This window comes from Ochotona princeps, chromosome 1 (genome assembly GCF_030435755.1).
Source record: "Ochotona princeps isolate mOchPri1 chromosome 1, mOchPri1.hap1, whole genome shotgun sequence".
Taxonomy (NCBI): Eukaryota; Metazoa; Chordata; class Mammalia; order Lagomorpha; family Ochotonidae; genus Ochotona; species Ochotona princeps.
The window spans coordinates 40,435,566-40,459,444 of record NC_080832.1 but is presented as its reverse complement, the minus strand read 5'-3'; the positions used below and the strand labels follow the sequence as shown (position 1 = coordinate 40,459,444).

The 23,879-nt window shown below is 39.3% G+C and overlaps 1 protein-coding gene across 2 annotated transcripts; it reads left to right on the top strand.

Annotated features, from left to right (window-relative positions):
* The first annotated feature begins 1,934 nt into the window (after positions 1 to 1,934).
* Positions 1,935 to 23,626, top strand: SMPDL3A (sphingomyelin phosphodiesterase acid like 3A). 2 transcript variants are annotated; one of them, XM_004587307.4, is made up of 8 exons: positions 1,935 to 2,164; positions 8,466 to 8,679; positions 9,844 to 9,988; positions 15,172 to 15,268; positions 18,527 to 18,690; positions 19,146 to 19,326; positions 21,256 to 21,380; positions 22,942 to 23,626. In XM_004587307.4, the coding sequence occupies exons 1-8, from the start codon at positions 2,053 to 2,055 to the stop codon at positions 23,254 to 23,256; spliced, it is 1,353 nt and encodes a 450-aa protein (XP_004587364.2). In that variant the 5' UTR covers positions 1,935 to 2,052; the 3' UTR covers positions 23,257 to 23,626. The 2 variants fall into 2 exon arrangements, with proteins under 2 accessions (XP_004587364.2, XP_058535213.1); XM_058679230.1 differs by lacking the exon at positions 8,466 to 8,679 and having other exon boundaries at positions 2,047 to 2,164.
* The last annotated feature ends 253 nt before the right edge of the window (positions 23,627 to 23,879 follow it).

Genomic DNA, 23,879 nt, shown 5'->3' with positions numbered 1-23,879 from the left:
TTGTTTCAATGTTCTGGCAGCCACCCATTCTGCTTTTGTGAGAAGCTTCTTCATTGTTGGTGACTTAATCTTGTGCTCTAGTGGAAGCTCTAATTCTGACCTCTGTGTTATAAAAGCCAGAACCAAGAAGGGGATCACTCCTTTACTCATTATATTAAGACCAAATCACCTCCTAATATTATTAATACCATATTAATATTATCAATATTAATATGAACTTAATTCATGTGTTTCCTGAACAACTAGCTCCAAGAGTGAAGACTACAAAGTTTTCTGGATGGCCTAAATGGAAAATATCTTTGCAATGGAAAAGAACCCAGGGAACACAGGAAGACAGTGTTTTTTCCTTTCTAAATTTCTATAAGTAGCGGCAAATGATTTTCCATCAAGCTGAACTGTGTCTCATCTGTCAGTGGGCTAAGTTTGTTTGAGCTGCTGTCCAGCTTTTAACATTAAGAATGGAAAAAGAACTACTAAGACCAAAAGAAATTTAATGAACATCCCTTGCTAAAACATTTTTGAAAGTCCAGGGTCTCAGATTCAAACCAGGATAAAAAGTGGTCTTGTGACCTTCAGTAACGGATCTCTGACAAGAAGGGCGCAGGAACTCTGCAGCAATGCCACACACACTTTCCTTTAACTGTTCGTACACATCTATCCAGAACACGAACATCTGAAACTGAAGTGCTGGGTACAGGGCTGAAGCGGACCTACAGAGACTGGGACATTCAGCTTCATGCGTGTAGCAGAGTGGTTTGAAAGGAAAAGAAAGCAGAGTGAGGATAAGGTAAGAAGTGCTTCTACTCATTTTAATACATTGTGTTTCTAGCACTGACTGCAAACATTTCATAGGTTTCAGGGTTCGAATAGCTCATCTTATGCCAACTCATTTTAAATAATATTTCACAATATTTACTTCCAGTAAAAGGCATTGGAAATTGAGTGGGAGGTGAATGAAAACAGCCATCTTTAAAGTTTATCCTTTTACTGTTTTCTAAATGCTTTGATCGGAAAGAACCCTATGGAATTCTGCTACCCTAACAGTTGTTCACTAATTTTTTTTTCTTGCTCCATTCTCCCATGCTCTAGACTGTGGACTGAGAATTTCCCAAGAACCCTAATGTACATCATCTGAAACAGCTTTGATTCTTGACATGCCTTGAGTGCTGCTGCCCTGGCAGCCCTCGAAGCACAACAGGGAGGCGTCTTAATTCCCACTTCAAAGTTCCTTTCTTGAGAAACACTCCCATTAAATCATAGCAAACAGAATGAAGTTCTCTGATGGGAAGCGAATAGACACACTGTACCACAAATTTCATGAGATTAGTAATTGCCGAAGGTATCTTCTTCTCTGAAAGAACTACATAGCTTACACACTGACTCTGTTAGCGTTCTCTTAAACAGGTCAGAGAGAGTAGGTACAGTCAGCGTGACTGACTGGAGGGTTGGCTTTTTCCCCAGCGCATCTTTAAAAACTCCCTGTTAGGGTGAAATGAGTTGACTCTGTTTACACTATTCATCTCTATAACGCAGGATATGATTCTAGTTAAGTTCTAGTTCAGTTGTAGAAAACCCAAAACAACCCAGCTGGAGTATCCAGCAGTGCTTCTCAAACATGACTCTAAAGGCCATGTTTGAAAACAACTCTCTGGCTCCTGCCCTATAGTTTCTGATTGAGCAGAGCTGGGTTGGGACCTGGGAATTTGCATTTCTAACTTCACTTCCCGAGTGGTGCAGGCATTGGTGGTCCAGAAACTACAATTTTAACATCTATTATGCTATCCCAAGCTGCGGATCTCCTCCAAAGCACACTCCAGGGCTCTCTGAATCACCTTCCGTTTAAAGCTGGTCCAAGAGTATTCCTTCACAGGCCGGTCACTGACGTTAACAAACTACAAGGGTGATAACCACACGGGAGCAGCCCAAGGTCAAGCAAATTGGCTAGCTGAGGAACCGGCCTCGGCACGTGACCGACTGGGCGTCTACACCCCAATCCGTCTTTGGCCTGCTTCCCAACCCCCTGACGGTCCCGGGGCAGCTGTCAGAGTGGCCATGGCGTTGCTGCGCGTGCTCGTGTGCTCCCTGCTGGCGGCCTGGCGGGTTCGCCCCGGCCATGGGCTGCCCTTGGTGCCCGCTGGCCGCCAGGGTCCAGCTCCGGCGGTGGGTGAGTGCTCCGCGCCCGGCCCTCCCTGCACCGCCAGCGTGGGTGGCGCCCAGTGCAGACCGAGCGTGGGCCAGCTCGGGCGGGCTGGGACGCTGACGCCGCGGCGCTGGCAGTGGCTGCTGGACGCGGGGCGAGCGAGGGACTGGATGGACACTGAAGCCATGGGGGCTGGGCTGGGTAAAGCCACCGTGGAGAGCGCCGGTGGGGGCGCTCCAAGGGATCCCGCCAGCTGGGCTTTTCTTTACACCCCTCCTGTTTGTGGTGCTCCTGCCGGAAGGAAGGAAAAACTGCAGATTTTTTTTAAGGAAAAAGCAGCTGGCGAGCTGGGTGCCAGGCGCTTTCCGGGGCCCGAATCCGCCTAGAATGAGGGGGGTCTTGATCTCAGCGTTTCCCCTCCCTGCGGGGTGAGCGTCTTGGTGGGATGCCGATTGCCCCAGTCTTGCTCACCGAGGCCGGTGGCGGGTTTCCGCAGCTCCTCAGGCAGTGACCACTGTGTTGGCGCGAAGTTCCCCTTACCTCATTGCTCTGTCTTCCGTTTCACCTAGATGTCCCCCTAGGCTCCCTGTGGTGGTGACCGGTTTGGTTCCCAACACTTCACGCAGTTTCTGTTACACGCAGTGGTTTTCAAAGTCTCAAGTTAAGGGGCAGCAGCTAACCTTGTCAGAAATGAAAAGTTCAGCCCCACCCCAGACCTACTGAATTTGAAACGCTGAGAATGGTTCAATAATCTGCTGTCTAAGCAACCCTTAAGATGATTCACTTTTCTTTCTTTGACATGCATTTATTTACTTATTTATTTGGCAGGTGTGATAGGAAAGGGAGAGAGAGAGAGAGAGAGAGAGAGAGAGAGAGAGAGAGAGAGAGAGAAAGCGCAAGCTCGAGCGCTTCCCGCTTCCTTCTGCAGGCTCACTCCCCAGACGTTCTCCTGGAACCTCCCACTGCCTGGCAGGGCCTAGCTACTTGGACAATCCTCACTTTCTGCTGCTTTCCTAGGGACATTAGCAAGGAGCTGAATGGGAATCAGAGCAGCTGGAACTTCAGCCTTTAACCCCAGGCCCCAGATGATTCTGATAGGGGCTAAAGTTTGAGAATCTTTTTTTTTTTTTTTTTTTTTTTAAGATTTTATTGTTATTGGAAAGCCGGATATACAGAGAGGAGGCGAGACAGAGAGGAAGATCTTCCATCCGTTGTTTCACTCCCCAAGTGAGCCGCAACGGGCTGGTACACGCCAATCCGATGCCGGGAACCAGGAACCTCTTCCAGGTCTCCCTCTTTCTGGTGCAGGGTCCCAAAGCTTTGGGCCGTCCTCAACTGCTTTCCCAGGCCACAAGCAGGGAGCTGGATGGGAAGTGGAGCTGCTGGGACTAGAACCGGCGCCCATATGGGATCCCGGGGCTTTCAAGGAGAGGACTTTAGCCTCTAGGCCATGCCGCTGGGCCCGAGAATCTCTTATTCCAAGTAGATCATTTGATGAGAGTGTACTATGTCAGCTGAGTCATCAGTTTCACAACTAAGCCTCCTCCCCTACATCTCCTCTGCTGTCTTCAAAAATGATTACTTTATTAGGAGGAAAGGAAAGGAGGATCTCTTGTTTTGGAAGGATAAATTTCCCTGAAACCGAATGGGAACTTTGTACTGAAACCTCTCTCTCTCTCTCTCTCTCTCTCTTTCTCTCCCTCTCTCCCATCCTCACTCTCGTTCTCATCCCGTCAATCTCAGCTCTCTCACTGGACTTTGGGAAGCCAGGAGGAAAAATGCCTTTTTGCCAGAGAGCCAAGTCCAAGTGACTCAGCTGTCAGGCAGTTAGTTCAAAGCAAGGATTATAAATCCTGTTTCCCAACTGAACGAATGTCGCTCTGATGAAATTAGCCCCAAAATGTTTATACTTGCTGGTTTATGCTTTTATTAGAGCTGTAGTTACACTGCTGTCATTCAGTATCCATTTGGATTTTGAGATAAAGTGTCAGGTTGCCTGGGCCCGATTAATAATATCCAATTCAGTGTGATTGCTGGGCGTTTCCATGAATCTTGTCTATGGGCCATGTGATGCTGCACATTGTGCCTCCCTGACTTGGTAGGGAGACTGCATCTTCTGTTTAAGAGGAAGGGAGGGTGGGAACTAGAGGTCAAAGCCTGAAATGTTGATTCAACACTTTCTCCTTGTATGTGTCATTTCACACAACTTCCATTTGATGGGACTATTCCCTCTGCTCCCCTCCCTGGCACCACCAACACTCAGACTTCTTTCACTTTGGCCACCATGCGTGATTTCTGCCTACTTGATCTGTGTTTGTGTCTTTGCATTCTCAACTTCAAGTGTTTGGTCATAGTGGTTTAGTTTTAGTGTGCTAAGACTGGTGGCTGTACTCAGTATGTGGGAATCTACACTATAAACAAATAAATGCCTACTTAAAGAACAACTCTACGTCAAAGCAGTGGAACTGTGGTCCAATGAGTTCTTTGGCACAAATTATAATGTTTTCCTCATTTAAAAGTAATTTAGAGGTTGGCACTGTGGCATAGTAGGCAAGTCTCTGAGACACCGGCATCCCATAAGGTCCCTGGCTCATGTCCTGGATGCTGCATTTCCGAGCCAATTCCCTGTGTATGACTTAGGAAAATAGTGGAATATGGCCCACACCTATGGGCCCCTGTACTCACGTGGGAGACCTCAAAGGATCTCCTGGCTCTTAGTTTCAGGTCAGCTCAGTCCTGACTGTAGCAACCATTTGGAGAATGGGTCAACGCATAGAAGATCTGTCTTTGTCTCTTCTTTCTCTCTGTAACATCTGCTGTCCAAATAAAAATAACTAAATCTTTAAAAAAAAATTGAAAAGCTGATGCACAGTATTGGAGGTAGAGCTGAACATACAGAAACACAGGGAAACAGAGGGGTTAGATATGCCATTACTTCTGGCTCACTCATGTGTGTGGCAGGGAGCCAAGTGTTTGAGCCATCATCTCCCGCCTTCCAGGTTGTACACTAGCAGAAGCTAGAACTGGAAATAAAGCTGAAGCTAAGCACTCAGATGTGGGATTCTGTACCCAAAGTTCACCCCCTTTTCTTAGACTTATAGTTATTCTTGTATAATTTTGAGTATTTGTCACGATAAGTTGAGCACTTACATACACATACCTTTGGGGGATCCTTTTAAAGCCTGTTTGCAGAACAAAAAGTAATTGTGCAATAGTTAAAATAAATTAAAATGTGAAACCAGAGAAAAGGATTGGAGTGTGTGTAGGCTTTGCCATAGTCCAGGGCTACTTTGAAAATATGTACTTTCTCTCTCTCTCTCTCTCTCTCTCTCTCTCTCTCACACACACACACACACACACACACACACACACCCGCACAAACATACAGCATTTTGTATCCTGTTGCATCAGGAGCACTGATGAGGCCTCCAGAGAGTTCATTGTTTATTCATCTCTATTTAAGAAGCTGTCAGGATCTGTCCGTGGCTTCTGTTTAATGACATCCTTCAATGACGCTCAGTGTCTGCCGCCTCATTTGTCTGTCTGGCAAGCAGACCCAGTAGCAAAAGTGCTGGATCTGGAGAGACTGGTTCCAGCTCAGCTTTCATTACTGAGTCATGCATTACTGAGGAAAAGCTGGCATCTCCCTTTGCCTAAATGTCATCATACAGAAATTAAAGAATATTTAGGGCCTGCTGTAGGTCACACATAGTCTACTTGCTGAAGAGATACAAATTTAGATTTTAGATTATATCAGAGGGATGTGCCCTCAGGCATTTCAAGTTTTAGTTTATGTGAGTTTAATATGTTCATAATCTTGGATCCTTAATCCTCATACAATCTCATATGCAGATATTGTCATTAGCTTCCTTCATGTGAAGCAATTGAAACTACCTGAATGTGACAACACACAGAGAGCAATGTTTGAAGTTATCAAAGGCAACATAGACCTGACTGTAGAACTTCTGGAATTCATTTTTAAGTTGTGTTGAATGAGACAATTCTAGCAACCTAGATATACAAGCGTACTTCAAAAACCTTGTGAAAATGTAATTAGAAGTTTATTTTATTGCCAAAATAGTGTCAAAAATCACATACAATGATTTCATGTTATTTGTTTTTATAAATTTTTTAAATTAGAAAGTCAGAAAGAAAAAGAACCCTCTTCCCATCCCATTCATGGGTTCAGTCCCCAAATCTCAAATGCCCCCAACAACCAAGGCTGGGCCATGATCAAAGCTAGGAACCAAAAGCTCAATGTGAATTTGCTGTGTGGTGGCAGAAACTGAATTACAGAATTGCTGCTGCCTCCCAGGAGTTTAGGAGGAACTGGAGTCAGGTGTCTGAGCTGGGAATTAAACCAGACACCATGGGATGTGAGGTAGGTCTTCTAACCACTAAGCTAGCTGCTCCTTTGTTGAATTTTTTTTAAATCTCCTTGTGTGTAACTTGAACTTAATCTCTGTGTGCTTCTTATCCTTATCTGTGGAATATAAAAAATAGTGTGTTAATTAATGTGAAACATAAAAGAAAGACAGTAAAAAGCATGGCATAGATACCAGTAATTTTAACTACTGGTCAAAAATGGGAACATGCACATTCAAATTTAGTGTTTGGAGCTGCAGAGTAGTGGTAAATATAATCGTAAGTTTGGGAGGTGACAAATACCTTTGAATGAGATCTACTAAGTCATTGAACCCTCACAGTTGTATTTCTTTCTTACAGATGGAATTAATGGGTAGAGCCTCTTTGCTTTGTGATGATATTTGATTCTTTTGTTTATTAATTTTTCTCCATGACTCTTGCCTTCAAAGTCTCTCCTCAAGACAGGCCGCAGAAAGACAATCCTAAGTTCCTTCTTACTCCTAGAGGAGTACTGCTAGACAGGGCTGGCTGGGTTTCCCTGAGCAGTCATTTTGTAAGCAATCATGCCTATGCAATGTAGTCTCCACAGTCCCCAAAGAGAGGGTGTTGAGAGTTCATTGGTTTCAGAACACAAGCAGGATCTTGAAGTGCCCACAGAGAGTACCTGAAAACCACTCTTTGCCCTACTCATCTCCTGCCTTGGTGTCCGGTAAATTCTGTGGGACATCCTTTAATTGAAGTGAAAGAGGATGCTGTGGAATCTCCCATTTTAGGCAGTCAGAAGTCACTCTGGGGCTTTCAATTGCTATAAGAGGTGAGGGGAGACTGACTTGGAGACTGAGCCCTGCTCCATGAAATCTAACACTGTTTCTAGGTACATAGTGACAGAATTGAGTCAGAGCACACCAGACTGGTTTCCACTTCAGAATTATCTGCTTGTTTTTTGGGGTGTGTATGTGGCACGTGAGTGTGATTTCAAACTTTGAGATCAGAAGTGATGTGTGTTGTGACTGTACAGTAGGAGAAATGGATCTGAAAATGAGGCGTTTTTTGTTTTGTTTTTTTTTTTTTGTTGTTGTTGTTGTCTTCTTCCCCGGATAAAGTATATCTAAAGAGGATGTAAAGGTTAGGGTATTTTCTTCGTTACAGAATAAATCAAATCAAATTGTACTAAGTGGTGACTTAGTACCAAGTCATTGACACTAAAAACTATTTTGAATGTACCTTTTCTGGATTTTTTTGGTCTACAATTTCTTTTATGCATCCTTACATGAATAATAATAAAATTGTAGCAGCTACAATGTTGGAAGGAAATAGATACAAGAGAATTCCTGCTCTCCACTTTTAACAAGGCAACTGTTACCAATTTATTATTTCAGCTTTGGATTTTATTTTTTTTCAAACATAAAAATTTAAATTCTACGTGGTTGTGTTTTTAGCACAGTCTTTGCTGCTGTGCCACTTCTGATGCAAATTAGTCATAATCAGAGTGGAAGAAGACTGAAAGTGAAAGTGATCTCTATAATAAAACAATGTAACAAGTCTGAAAATCAAAATCATTAGAGATGTGTGTACATTATGGGGGTCCTCAAAATAGGAAATCAGATCTTTGCTTTCCCATTTATTGTTTGGTATACTGAGTAAATTTCCTAAGTGATGCACTATTAATGTCTCAACTCTAAAATGAAGATTGTGATTCTTACTTCTTCACTGTAGGGTCTTTGGTAGATTATCAGGTTAATACTGAGCTTGTTGATTCTGACACTTAGAAGTAGCACATTCTTGGAATCCTCAGCTTCGCACAAGGAAGGATGTACTCAGCTTCATGACACGTGAACCGTCACATCAGTAAGACTCTCTGCCGCAGAAAGGGAGCAGCTATCTCCAATTTTATAGTAAACATGTTGATGGGAATTCCAAGAGAGAAGTGGATTTTTATTATTTCTTCTCTAATTCACAGGGCAGTTTTGGCATGTGACTGACTTACACTTGGACCCTACTTACCACATTACTGATGACCGCACTAAGGTGTGCTCTTCATCCAAAGGCGCAAATGCCTCCAATCCTGGCCCTTTTGGGGATATTCTCTGTGATTCTCCATATAAACTCATTTTGTCAGCATTTGATTTCATTAAAAAATCAAAACAAGAAACATCTTTCATGATATGGACAGGGTAAGTGATTATATAGACACCATCAATTGCTGAACATTTACCTACAGTAGCATAAGCTTCCGTATAATGCTGAACTCCATAAGAAGAATTTATATATTTTAAGAATTATTTGAACTAAACATTCTAGATGAAATAAGCAACTCTTATTGGAGGTAAGAACAAGTCAACTTAAAAATATACTTAAAAATAAGTTTTTGACTAACGAATGAATTTATAAATGACACCTTGTAGCAGTTTCTTCAGGTGATAATTCGATAACAGATTAAAAAAAGACAAAATGCAAGGTGGGAACTGACTTTTTAAAAGATTTATTTATTTTTATTGGAAAGGCAGATTTACAGAGAGAAGGAAAAATAGAGGAAGATGTTCCATCCAGTGGTCCACTCCCAAAATGGCTGCAATGACCAGAACTGAATCTAACACCAGGAGTTAGGAGCTTGTTCTAGGTCTTCCATGCTTCCCAAATGCAAGGTCCCACGGACTTGGGCCATCTTCTACTGCTTTCCCAGGCCACAAGCAGAGAGCTGGATCAAAAGTGGAGCAGCCTGGACATGAACCATGCCCATATGGGATGCTGGTGCTACTGAGCTGGCCATTAGAACTAACTTATAATGGCAATTTTGTAAAGCATTAATTCCATTCACCATGATAGAGTGAAAAGATCTACATGTCTTGAATCTGGAATGATTTAATGATTATCATGACTAATATTTGCGGATTATTATTTTGTGTTAGACATTCTTTTACCTAAGTACTTATATTTATATAGCAAATTATTTAATCCTTATTATGAAGATTTTTGTTCTCCTTCTGTAGTGATTGGGAATGCTAAGCTTTGAATATGCATTTTGCTTTGGAATCTGTTCTTTTGATTACTGAAGGTTTTTTTTTTTTTTTTTTTTTTTGCCTCTCACACACTCTCATTCAGAGAGTAAAATAGGCTGAGATTTCCAGACTGTATTTTGTATTTCAGTGACTTTTCTCTTGGTATAGAATTGTTTTAGGAGAAGGGTGAAACAAAAGCCCACATGAAATCTTTAACAATAATCTCTTATTTTAGTATGGAAATCTGTAATGATTAACATAGCAATGAATCATGTTTTAAGTTCAGTGAGTCTTTATAAAACTTGCTAATGTTCTTGACAAATTCTTATTTCTTTTCAGGGACAGCCCACCTCATGTTCCAGTACCTGAACTGTCAACAGACATGGTCATAAATGTGATTGCAAATATGACAATCACGGTCCAGAGTCTCTTCCCAGACCTCCAGGTTTTCCCAGCACTGGGTAATCATGACTACTGGCCACAGGTAAATTTGACATCAATGTTCAAAAGTGATTTAATGATATTTCCCATATATCATGTCAAAATTATTGTGAATTAGCCAGTGGTGGGGAATTGGAATAAGTCTCCCTGAGAAAGGGCATGCTGTTCATGCTAGCCACTGAGAAAAGAGAACTGCTTTGGGAACTTCATAAAGGTTCTTTTAATATAAAAGGTAATATCAATAGTGAGTTATCAGAAGCAAATCATTAAGATTAGAGATTGCTAATTCCTGCTTTCTGTCATAATATCTCCTGATTTCTCCTTTCTTTCAAGTAATTTTCTTATCCATTTGCATTTTCTTGGACAAAGTTAGCAAGGAAGGTTGCTACAGAGAAATATTTAGATTTCCCAGAGCTTGTGTTAGACATTTAGACATCTGTATTGTGAGCTAAACTAGAGCATGAGTAAGATAAAACATAGCAAATTGCCATAAGAATCAAGAATGGTCTTCAAGTCTGGCTTGCCTAATTGAGGTTTGAGCCAGCATCATGGCTCAGTGAGTTAGGCTGTTATCTGCACTGCTGGCATAGCATTTTGGTGCCCATTGAAGTCCTGGCTATTGCACTTCCCTCCAGCTCCTTGATAATGTGCCTGGGGAAGCAGCAGAGGATAGCCCAAGTACATGGAGCCCCTGTCTGATACCCAGGTGAATCTTCTGGCTGCTGGCTTGGGCCTGGCCCAGCCTTCTCTGTTGTGGCCATATTTCAGAATGAATCAGCAGCTGGAGATGCTCTCCCTCTCTGTAGCTCTTTAAAAAAAAAAAAAGTGAGATGTGATTCAAGACAGGAAATGTGTTTACATTATTTAATGACTGTTATAGCCCTGGCTGTAACCAGACTGGCTGCTATTAAGTAACCTATGTGTTAGAGTTGGATACCAGTCCTGGTTACCGAGTATTGGCATGGTAGTGACAGTTTTAGATTTATATAGAATCAAAAGATCATAGAGGTTGTTATTTAGTCCAAGACTTGGTAGACTGTTGTCCGTGATCCAGATTTGGCTCAGTGCCAGTTTTTGTAGTCAAGATCAATTAAAACATAATTGTGTTTTCATTCATTCTGTCTTGTCAGTGACTGCTTTGTGCTATAATGGCAGAGTAGAATAGTTATCACAGAGACCGAATAGCCCATGTGGCTGAAATGCATATTTTTCTGCCTTATGGAAGAGTTTGCTGGTCCCTCGTCTATGTCAACCTCAGACTCGGAATTTGTCAAGCTGCTTGTCCAAATGTTCACAGGCACCCAGTGGCAGATCCATATTCTGGCTCTAATCACCCCCCTTCACAGGGAACGTTTCACAGATCCCTTGCTTTAGCCACGGAACATATGCAATATTTCCTATGATCTTTACTTTGTCCATATTTTTCTGTTTGTTTAAAACACCTTTTCCATTTCATATAAAATGGATGCTTCATAAGGGTTTTCATATTTGTTCCTTTAACTTGATAAGCGATTTTGAAAAATTCTCTAATCTTAGATTTCAATTGAATTTTTGGCCCTGGCCTCTAATTTGAGATGACTAAGATGGGAGTCAGGCTCTTTATCAATGGAGATGTTTGCCTACATGCTGCAAAGGTGTGAGGACAATCTGCAGAAGCTCAGCATCACGTGTGGTGTGCCTCAGGTGGCTGACAGACTCATAAAGTAGAAAACATGAATTTTACTGGTATGGTCACAGATGTTTAAATCCCCTTCCTGGCTTTATAACTTGACCATCTTAGGGAATTCTGTGTAACGTCACTGACCCATAGCTTACTCATTTGTAAGTACATGCCTTGCAACTTTTGTGAGCACTATAATTCTAACTTAAAAGAGTATACCTTATATCTGGAACATAATAAACCATCAATAAACAGAATGATATAATTTGATTTAAGTATTAGGTAAGTGACACAGAATACATTTTTCTAACTCCTTTGGGATTTGTGTGATTTTATCTTTTCTTTTTATCTAGTCAAATATTATGGTAATTCATAGTTCTAGATACTGTTAGGCTTCTGTAATATATCTTCTAATATGTACTGCTGAAGTAAATAAAGCAGCACACATACCTTATTTTTCTTATGTTTATTTTACTTATTTGAAAGGCAGGTGACAGAGAGAGTGGGATAGGCAGAGAGAAAGAGATCTTCCATCTACAGGTACACTTCTCAAATGGTTTCAATGGATAAGTGTAGTCCAAGCTGAACCTAAGCGCCTGGAACTGCATGTTGCTCTCCACATGGGTAGCAGGGTTCCAAGTACCTGGACCAGCTTTCATTGCCTTCAGGGGCCTAATGCAGGGAACTGGATCAGAGGTGGAGCAGCCTGAGCTCAAAGATGCACTTGATATTTGATTCCAGTGTGTTAGATGGCTCACACAGAGCTGGCCCCAGCATATATGTATACCTTAAGCAGTTAGTTTTTCTCTTTCAAGCTTGTTCTTTTGTATATTGAAAATTGCTACTCTGTGATTCTACTGTACTCTTTCTACTTTACAATATCAGAAATGTTCAACATACCATGAAAGCCTCACCACAAATTCTCCTGAAGATTGCTATCTGGGATCTAGTTCTGAAGGACATTATGAATGCATATATTTGCTGAATATTATCTCTGCTTTAGAAGCTCGTAAACCTTCAGCATAGCTACATAGATACGTGTGTACAGTGCCACCTGTTAGGTCAGGGCATTCTTCCTGTTGCCACTCAAGGAAGTAACCTGGATTAGGAACCTGCATTTACTCCTACACTGGCAAGATGGTGCCATCAAGCTTTCAAATGGGTTGCTTCCAATTGTACTGCATTTCTGAGCAAGTGATCATGTCACAATCAAAATGGATTGAGAAGATAGCCCTGTACAATGGATACTTGGATATAAAAACTGATGGCGGAAATTCCTAGGAATTAGTCCCTGGTACTGATCACTTTTTCCTGGATAAATCATCTAACTTGCTCATATTTCTCATTTTAAAGTAGGAAAGTCTCCCGTGATTTTTGTATAATTTGAGGATTCCTCATTGCCACACTGTGCCATAATTTGGCACCCAACCCAAAGTGAAAAAAGTGGAAAACTTAGTGATTTCTGTTGTTATTATTATACCATTATTCCACCATAACCATGAAGGATTAATTCAAGGATCCTCAAAAATACCAAAATCTGTCAGTGATCAAGGCCTTTATTCAAAGTTTAGACAATATTTAGAGATAATCTATGTATCTTCTCTTATTTACTTTAAATAATTTTTAGTCTAGTCATGCTAACTAGGGTAAGGTACATGCTATGTTAATAGTAGTATACTGATTGGGTAATAATGAAAAAGAAAAAAGTTTTGTGCATATTTAGTGCAGGTATCTCTTTTTCTGAATATGGTTTATTGAATCCACAGGGACATGGAGAGTTTGCCATGTTAGGATGTTTAATTTGAATCTAGATTGGCCTAAGCTACTATGTAATTCAGTTAACCTAAAATCTGAGAGAAAGGTATATCTTATTTTGAGAATCAGTTACAATTCCCCACTTATTTGCATTTTCCTTGAATGTAACTTGAAAAGTCACTACGTGTTTTAATAAATGTTGACAAGAAAACACCTCTAAGAAATACATTTGTATCACTCATATACAGAATGGAAAAAAAGAGAGTGAAGAAAAGAACTGTGTTTTTAAACATACATTTAAAGGTAATAATCATAAATGATTATTCAGGGGCTGGCATCGTGGCACTGTGGATAGAGCCACTACCTGCAACATTGGCATCTCATTTGTGCACTTGTTCATGTCGCAGTTGCTCTACTTCCTATCTAGCTTCCTGCCAAGGTGCCTGAGACAGTCACAAAAGGTGGCCCAAGCACGTGGGTTATGGCGACCCATGCGAGAGACCTGGGTGAAGTTCTGGGTCCTGGCTTCAGCTTGGCTAGCGTTGACCACTGCGGCCATTTGAGAAGTGAACCAGCAGATGAATGAGCTCTTTTAATTGCTTGTTCTATCTCTTCTTTGTAACTCTGCCATTTGAATAAATAAGTAAATAAATCTTTTAAAAGAAAGCAATTATTCAATTTCATAAATGATTTCTAAATATTCAATATTTATTTTTTAGTTTTGCTTCTTTAGAGCTTATATCACCATGAAGAAAGCTTATCAGTCATGTTTTTAAAATTTATTTTATTTTGTTTGAAAGATGGAGTTACACAGAAAAAGGGGCGAGAGAGAAAGAGAGAGAGAGAGAGAAATGTCTCATTGGCTGGTTCATTCTCAAAATGAATGCAACAGCTAGAGCTGAGCCAATCCAAAGGCAGGAGACTGGAGCTTCTTCCAGGTATCTCAGATGGTTGCAGGGACAAAAGGAGTTGAACCATCTTCCACTGCTTTTCTAGGCCATAAGTAGGGAGCTGGATGGAAGTGGAGCAGCTGGGGGCTAGTACCAGTGCCCATAGGGATGCCAGGGCTGCAGAAGCTTAGCCTGTTATGCCAGGTGCTGGCCAAAAAATAATGATCTGTTCTGATATTGTGATAAGTCAGTATGATGGGTAGATAAAGTATAATAAAAATTGGTGATTTACAATGTTTTTTAAAAAATCAAAACAGTGATATAATATGCTACTATGAAGAGATCCATTAAATCCAAATTACGTAGTTGTAAATCTTCATTCAAGAGGTTAAGAAAGTTCATGGTAGTTTTTACATTTTCCAGGGCAGTGTTAAATCCTAAAGTCATGGAGTTTTCCCCACTCCTTTGGCACATATGTTCAGGCTCAAACCTGTTTTCAATACCTCTTCGATGATCACACTGCATCTTCATTCTTTACTATGTGCCTATCCCTAACACTGGTATATGAAGAGTGAGTCCTCATGGCTCTGTTTATAGGCCATTGCTTTTACCTTGAAGACCTTTCTTGTCAACCTGATCAAATCGCTTTTGAGGTTATATTCAAACACTGTCTTTCTTTTTGCACTCTGACTTGTTTCTGCCTGCTTCTGTGTTCCAGGGCTCCTGTAGTAACACCGTGCACATTGTTTTACAGTTTATCTGATTATATTTTGCTCCCTGCCACATTATAAACTCTGTAAAGTTTAACCTTTTTAGTATGCCTCAGTATATCTACCTATGCTTAACAGAATAGTTATTGCTTCAATTCATTGCTCTGTGTTATCGCTGATGTTTCAATGGATTATATTGTTCTGTGGCCAGGATCAACTGCCTATAGCCACTAGTAAAGTGTATGATGCGGTAGCAAATCTCTGGGGACCGTGGCTAGATGAAGAAGCTATTCTTACTTTAAGGAAAGGTGAGTGAAAGACTTATCCCTGTTTTCCTTTTTTTTTTTTTTTTTTTAAATTCATGTTTAGACTGCAGTACCTAATGTTTGCTTGGGCATGGCATTTATGGAGAACCTCTGTGCTCAGTGTTTCTTGAGAGCCAGGAGTAGTAATCCCTTTGTGAACGTCTTTCTTTTATGAGTCCCTTCTCCTCCCAACATCAAACAGGTACATTCTACAGGAAATAGAAGTTGAATTGTGGTGGATTGGATGCAAATAAAAGATCAGTTGGCTGGAGATGGGGAGTTAGGAAGCGGAGCGGGGCGGCGGCATGCTGTATTATAGAGCATAAGGTTGCTTTCTATAATAATAGCTTCTTATATGGGCACCGATATTTGAGTCCTGGCTGTTCTACTTCAATCCAGCTCCGTTTTAATGTTCTGGGAAAGCAGCAGAGGATGGCTTACTTGTATGGGCCACTGAAACCCACATGGGAGACCCAGAAGAATCTCTTGGCTCCTAGCTTTGGCCTGGCCCTGCTCTACCTCTTGTGGCCATCTGGGGTGCCAATTAGCAGATGGAAGATATTTTTCTACCTCTCCCTCTCTGTGACTCTGACTTTCAAATAAATAAATGCATCTTTTATATCCCCTAAAAAACAAAATCAAATACATTAGTCTTAAAAAAAGAGAAATTGAATTTAACCAATGCGAAAAAGCCTGCTCTCTGTTTAGGCCTGATATGGTTGCACCCTTGCTGTTTACAGACTTTTTTTCTTGTCATTTTTCTTTAATGATAGAGGATAACAACTGTGACCATGGCATTACATTGCATTGGTTCTTATAGGTAATCTAGAGGTTGTTTATTGAATTTCAGACAATGTGCAGAGACTAGCTACAAATGCTACACCATTTATAGAAGGATTTGGTTATGAGATTTTTATATAAATGGGGAACTCTAGATTCCCCTTGGGTACTGAAAAGTCATTCAAAATTGGCATACTGATTAGGAAGAGAAAATATATCTTATTTTTAATAAAATAACAATTTTATAAAGTAAACATGGACCATGAGAAGCTTTTCTTTTTTTTTTTTTTTTAAAGATTTATTCATTTTATTACAGCCAGATATACACAGAGGAGGAGAGACAGAGAGGAAGATCTTCCATCCGATGATCCACTCCCCAAGTGAGCCGCAACGGGCCGATGCGCGCCGATCCGAAGCCAGGAACCAGGAACCTCTTCTGGGTCTCCCACACGGGTGCAGTGTCCCAAGGCATTGGGCCGTCCTTGACTGCTTTCCCAGGCCACAGGCAGGGAGTTGGATGGGAAGTGGAGCTGCCGGGATTAGAACCGGCGCCCATCTGGGATCCCGGGGCTTTCAAGGCGAGGACTTTAGCCGCTAGGCCACGCCGCCGGGCCCCATGAGAAGCTTTTCAAAATAACGTATTATTAAGGAATGGCAAGATGTTCTGTAAGTAGCATCACTGGGTAGCTTTCATTGCATCATTACGGAAATCTGTGATGCCTTATGGGATTGACTGAGATGTCTAGCTGTTAAGCTAAGATCTGAAGTATTTGAAACATTTTTAAAAACATTTATTTTATTTTTATTGCAAAGTCAGATTTACAGAGAGGAGGAGAGACAGAGAGGAAGAGCTTCCTTATGATGATTCACTCTCCAAGTGATTGCAATGGCCGGTGCTGCACTGGTCCAAAGCCAGGAGCCAGGAACTTCCTCCTTGGTTTCCCACACGGGTACAGGATCCCAAGGCTTTGGGCCGTCCTCAACTGCTTTCCCAGGCCACAAGCAGAAAGCTGGATGGGAAGTGGAGCTGCTGGAATTAGAACCAACACCCATATGGGATCCTGGGGCGCATTTAAGGCAAGGACTTTAGCCACATGGACACCAAAACATTTTGAGAGAAAAGAAATTAAGTTAGTGTCTGGACTTGGCCCAGGAAAAAAATCTATTCTTTTACTAATTTTCCTGAACTGTTGTATTTTGGACTATTTTTCTTTTTTTTTTTTGGTAGCATGTAGTAAATCAGAACAAAAAGCTCATAGAACTATGTGAGTATTTCGAATTTTTCCAAAGTGAACTTAGAGTTTAATTCCATTTTCCCTTAAACATTTTAACATACTCTCGTATTTATGAATTTGAGGATTACTTTCTTAGGTTTAGACATGGTCCTGATTAACCTACGGAAGTATTTTTAGTTCTACACACCCTTAATCTCAACAATACATGAATAGAGAGTTGGTTCAAATTGAGAGCAATGGGGAATGTTCAAGATCCCTAAAGAGATGTTCTACAGGGCAGGAAAGAAGTAATTGACAAAAGGATTGCTGACCTGAAGGAGTAAACGCCATCTGCATTGCACAGTGGTGTCCATTCCAAGGTTCTCTAGCAAATTTCCAGGAGAACACTGGGATCTAATAGTATAGTTCGAAGTGATATCAAACTTTCTGGGAGTCTTAAAAGCAAATGTGACTTGAAGTACAGTTACACTATATGCAGGGGCCTCAAACTTTGTCATTTTCAGAGTCCCTTTGAGAAATGTCATCTTCTGTTGCAAAGACAGGAGTGACAGCCTCTTCAAACCAATTCTGAATAGCTTAGAATCTGTTGGCTGGGCTTCTACTGTAGAAAATTTCATTAAGTGTTATGACAGGTGCAGAGAATAAAATACAGAGGTAGAGGTCAGCATGATTGAAAACGCAGGAAAACATGCCTGGTGTGTGGGCCCAGGGCGCAGAACACGGGGCCCTAATCTCAGTGGCCAGCTCTGATAGTGCCACTGCTGCATGTATAGGAGTGGGAGTGGGAACAGGCCTTGGAGCATCTTCCGGTCATAGCATGCCTTTCTCCCTGCTTTTTAGCAAAAATCTTTTGTGTTCCAGTTGATTATATTTTATGTTTTTCAATGTCTGTCATCTTAACTCCCATAACATCTAAAAGTAGGAATTGATATGAACATTTATTTTATAAAATATAGTCTCATGACTTATCTCCCAAATATTTGATTACCTTCTTATCTGAATATTGTATACAATTATTATTAACCTCAACATGTGCATATTGAAGCTGGCACATATTAGGTTTTCAAACAACTATTTGTTAAAACTGATTCTTATCTAATGACAGTCTCTTATGCCACAACCAAACAATAAAAAATAAATTCAAGTTTCCTGAACTGATTGTAAACTTTAACAATTTACTTTTCATATGTCTGTGATGTTTGTGTCTGTGTTTTCCTAAAGTCTATTTTAACATTTTTTCCTGTAGGTGGCTTTTATACACAGAAAGCTACAACTAACCTTAGGATCATCAGTCTAAACACAAACTTATACTACAGCCCCAATGTGGTGACTTTGAACAAGACCGACCCAGCAAATCAGTTTGAATGGTTGGAAAATACACTGAACAACTCACAGAAAAATGGAGAGAAGGTAAGATTCACATATTAAAAGCATGTAGGGGATAAACGGAAGGCTAAATTTGTGTGTTTTCGAATATGGGGGCAGTACCATGTACTAACGCAATAAAAGTACTAAAAGTTGAAAAAAAAAACATTTTTATATGAAACATCATATGAATTATTTCTGTTGCCTTATTTTGGTCTGCTTTTAATACTTTGCAGCCTAATTTTTATTGATTGATATAAAAAGACACCAATTTAGGAAATCATAGTCAATATTACACTTGCTTATGTATCAACAGTGCTGTATAAAGGAGAAAAGTACAAATAGTTTGAAAACGTCATTCCTTTAGCACCATAAATTAGAGTATATTTGCTTTCTAAATTTTAATTAACCAGCTTAATCTTTTGGTTATCTAAATGTCATTGAGTTATGATGAATATGCAAAGAAGATTGGCAATCATCCTCGTGTTTCTTTTGTCTAGGTGTACATCATAGCGCATGTTCCAGTGGGATATCTGCCTTTTTCTCGGAGCATCACAGCCGTGAGAGAATACTACAACGAGAAATTGGTAGATATTTTCAGAAGATACAGCGATGTCATTGCAGGACAATTTTATGGACACACTCACAGGGACAGCATTATGATTCTTTCAGATAAGAACGGTAATGTGAAGGTTCTGTTAGCATTTCCCCAGCTTAATATGCTAAAGCAACACAGTGAAAGTTCAGTAAATTAGCTGAATTAGTAAATGAAACATTTCATTAAAAATTTATAGCACTATCATTTGCTAAGCTGTCCTCAGGAGTTGTTACATGAGTGTCCACGTGATTAAATTAGGCCTCCAAAACGTGATAGGTAAGACAAAAGAGGAAAAATCTTGATAGATTCTAAAGATGAGAGATGAGTACATGGGGGTATCTTAGTTCCATCTTTCACAAATTGTTTTTAAGATTTATTTTTTTTTCTTGGAAAGTCGGATATAAAAAGAGGAGGGGAGAGAGGGGGGGAAGATCTTCTGTCGTCTGATTGTCTACTCAAGTGGCCACAATGGCCAGAGCTGAGCCAATCCAAAGCCAGGAGCCAGGAGCTAGGAGCCTCTTCCTGGGTTACAGCATCCCAAGGGTTTGGGCCATCCTCTTCTGCTTTTCCAGGCCACAAGCAGGGAGCTGAATGGGAAACAAGGCTGCCAGGATATGAACCGGTGCCCATATGGGATCCTGGCGTGTGCAAGGTGAGGACTTTAGTCACTAGCATACTCTCCAGGCCTAACTCAAATTTTTGAAGTATGCTCCCACTATACTTTGAACTGCACATTGAAAGAGAGAAATAGAAAAAAGTTTAACAAGAAACTGAGAGTTAAAAAAATAAGAGTGCCGAGTTCAGTCAGATAGAAGAAAAAAATTAATATGCTTTGTATTCAATACTTTGGGCAAACTTTAAATATTTTCTTCTCATATTTTATAAGCAGGCCTACTAAGAATGACCACATTTTAGGATTTAGTGGGGTTTTTTTTAGTTCAGAGAGAAATTTATGTCCATAGTAGACAGAAATAATATGTCACAACCTTTTAATTGAATTCCTATTATGACATTGTATAATAGAGACATATAAGGTTTTATAGTCAGTGTTGCGAACTTTTTTTCTTATGGAAATGTTTCAAATGCATTTTGAAGCAGAGAGAACATTGCAACAAGCCCCCATATGCTCATCTCTCATCTTTAGAATCTAGCAAGACTTTTCCACATTTGCCTTACCTGTCACTTTCTTTGTTCTGTTTCTTTTTCCTTACTGTATTTGAAAGTAAATCTTGGGCTTGGTGGCGTGGCCTAGTGGCTAAGGTCCTTGCCTTGATCCCATATGGCCGCTGGTTCTAGTCCTGGCAGCTCCACTTCCTCTCTGTCTCTCCTCCTCTCAGTGTATCTGACTTTGTAATAAAAATAAAATAAATCTTTAAAAAAAAAAAAAAAAAAAGAAAGTGAATCTCAAAAATCAGATGTCTTTCATTCCTATTGACTTCTATCTTTATTATAATATGATGGGTATTTAGTAATTCATTATAGTAATTATGTACAATTTAGATAACTGTAGTATTACTGAATTATCTAATATGGCTAACATGGATTCTTAGATATCAATTATAAAAATTCACATATTTTCTAAAAAAGTTCCTTTATATTTCTTTTAAATCAGGCTTCATCAACAATGATGCAACAATTGGTTGTTATATATTTTAATATCTTTGGCATACATTTTAAATTCTTATTTATTTTTTTAAATTTTATTTATATTATTAATTTGAGAGGGAGAAGAGACACAGATGGACAGAAATAAAGCTCCTTTCCACTGACTCACTTCCCAAATACCAGTAAAAGCAAGGAACCCAATCCAGGCCACTCATATGGGTAACAGAAACCCAGTGATTTGGTCATCATCTGCCTCTCAGGTGTGCATGCTGCAGTCAGAAGCTGAGGGTCAATTAAGTACTCTTACATGGGACATGGCATCCCAATTGATAGACTGTTCCTATCTTTAACATAATTGAACTCAATTTTTTGGAAATATGTATGTTAATGTGCATATGTTTGTCTAGGAAGCCCTGTAAATTCTTTGTTTGTGGCTCCTGCTGTGACCCCAGTGAAGAGTGTTCTAGAAAAAGAGACCAATAATCCTGGGATCAGACTATTTCAGTATGATCTTCATGACTATAAATTGTTGGTAAGTTGACACAATCTCCCATGTTTATGCATGTGATCGCAGTTGTCACTTGTTGGTTGAATGTTTCTTGGTAACTGTGTGTGAAATGAATTTTATGTTCAATCTCATGATGTTGCTTTTCATGTTTTGAAGGTTTGTCAGCACTCTCTGAATGTGGGCTGATGAGGGTCGCTGGTGGGAGCCATTTCTGTCCTCCTGGGCTTCACTTTTACCTATAATAAACTTTGTCAAATGCAATGCTATGTTTGTAAATTTGTACACTTATTGTACATTTGTATATTTATGTACATAAATATACATACTCTTTTAATTACTCTTCTCCAAACGAGAACTCTGTTGGACTATATTGCAGTTACTGTGTTGTGATTTCGTGATTTGTTGTTAAATGAGAACACATCACTAAATTCATTCAATTATTGTGAGGATTACGTGAGCAAATCTAGGTAAAACACCTAGAACAGTGTTTAGCTTATAGCAAATGTTCAATACATGTTAATTACAATAATAATAAAACACTTTTTAAGGAAGAGCAACTGACTGGTGATTGTATTAATGTCTTTTTGCTTTAGAAGATTTTAGCCCCAAAAGGCTAGCCATTAACTTGTGGGAATTTCCCTATAGAAAATGCCCAGCCCTTTTCAAGTATAATTAGAAAAGGATAAACCTCCATTAAGCAATGTTGATGCAATTGCTTTTTATTGTTCTAAGTAGGTGTTAGAAGAAGATGGCTGTTCTATTCCTCAGAAAAACAAAGCAATCAAGTAGTGCAATAGAAATCTGATTTAAGCTACTGGAAAATTTAAGAATTGCAAATTAGTTCAAAGTTAGTTGTTTCTATATCTATACTTAAGACATGCAAATACATATATCTTTATGTATGTGCATATACATATATAGCCATTTAGAACTATGCATATTTGTTCTGATGAAAAAAAATCTAGAAATGTTTCCCAAATACAACACTAAATAGAGTTTAAAAGTAAAAGGCATGTGGTATGATACTATTTATTAAAAATCTAGAATAGTAAGTAGGTGTATCTATTATAAATATTATACATGTAGTCTAGAAATATACTGGGCTTCTTGGTAAGTTTTTAACCAAATGGCTTGCTTAGAAAAACAGAGCTTTGATTTGTAGTGTTTGCTGATTTCCATTGTAGAAATACTGCATTGTGGGCAAGATCAGACTAAGTGGCATCAGCTGACACAAGATTTTTAAAAATGTAAAAATTAGATTTTGTGAGCTGATTTTAGATGTCTCTAGAACATTGATGGTTTATTAACATCCTTTAGCAGTTGTTACCTTGAGATGTATGAATGACAGACTTTTTATTTGCTATGTTTGCCAATATAGTTTGGATCATTTAATTTTATGCATTTTCATCATTTTAAACAATTGTAAATTATACATTTTGTCATCAAGTATTTTTCTTCAAAACCAATTCATAATGACAACTAAATAGTAAAACTGTCTTATAAATCTTAATAAGCTTTTTTTCTTACCCTATTATGCCTTATGTGTTGAAAAATGAACTGAGTTCATTATTATTTTTACCTGTAGGACATGTTGCAGTATTACCTGAACCTGACAGAGGCAAACCTAAAAGAAGAATCAAACTGGAAGTTGGAGTATGTCCTGACCCAAACCTATGACATTGAAGACTTGCATCCTAAAAATTTATACAGATTAGCTAAAGAATTTGCATCTCTAGATAGTAAGCAGTTTGTAAAATACTACAATTATTTCTTTGTGAGTTATGATAGTAGTGTAGTTTGTGATAGCACATGTAAAGCCTTTCAAATTTGTGCGATTATGAATCTTGATAGCATGTCCTATACAGAGTGCCTCAAACAATATTATACGAAACATAGGTAGTAGAATTTCAATTTGTGTTCTGAGAAAATATAACATGGCGCTGCTTCTTAGATGAATTTATGGAAATTATTGTTGAAATCTTTGTGAATTGCTCAATAGGGAAACCTATTTCCATATTTGTTTTCTTTTGGTTCCCAAAGGTAGATATTTATAACATTCTAATTATTTACTGTACTGAACATGTTTGAACTACCATGAAGAGAATGGTGGTTGGGTATAAATATCATATTTTAGTTTGTATTATTTTATGAGAAGGTCTTTACAATGTTAATGAAAATATGTATTGTAAAAAAGCTATTCATGAATTTCAAAAATTTTGCAACAAAATAAACTTGTCCTAAATCTCAGATTCCACAAATATTTGTAAGTACATTCATGCCTACTTTATATTCTCTTAAAAATCGCCATTTATTCAATAAAGCAAATTAATTTCCTTTAAATATGATGAAGTATTTATTTGAAAGGTAGAGCAATAAGCAGAGACAGAAGAGAGAGAGAGAGAAAGAGAGAGGGAGGAAGAGAGAGAGAGAGAGAGAGAGAGAGAGAGAGAGAGACATCTTTCATTTATTACTTCAGTGCACAAATGACCACAACAGCTGCCATGTCTGGACCAGTCCTGAATT

Coding starts and splice junctions, on each gene's coding strand:
- SMPDL3A (XM_004587307.4), top strand. CDS start 2,053: ATGGCGTTGCTGCGCGTGCTCGTGTGCTCCCTGCTGGCGGCCTGGCGG. Junction 9,989..15,171: donor ATCATGACTACTGGCCACAG/GTAAATTTGACA, acceptor TTCTGTGGCCAG/GATCAACTGCCTATAGCCAC. Junction 21,381..22,941: donor TTCATGACTATAAATTGTTG/GTAAGTTGACAC, acceptor TTTTACCTGTAG/GACATGTTGCAGTATTACCT.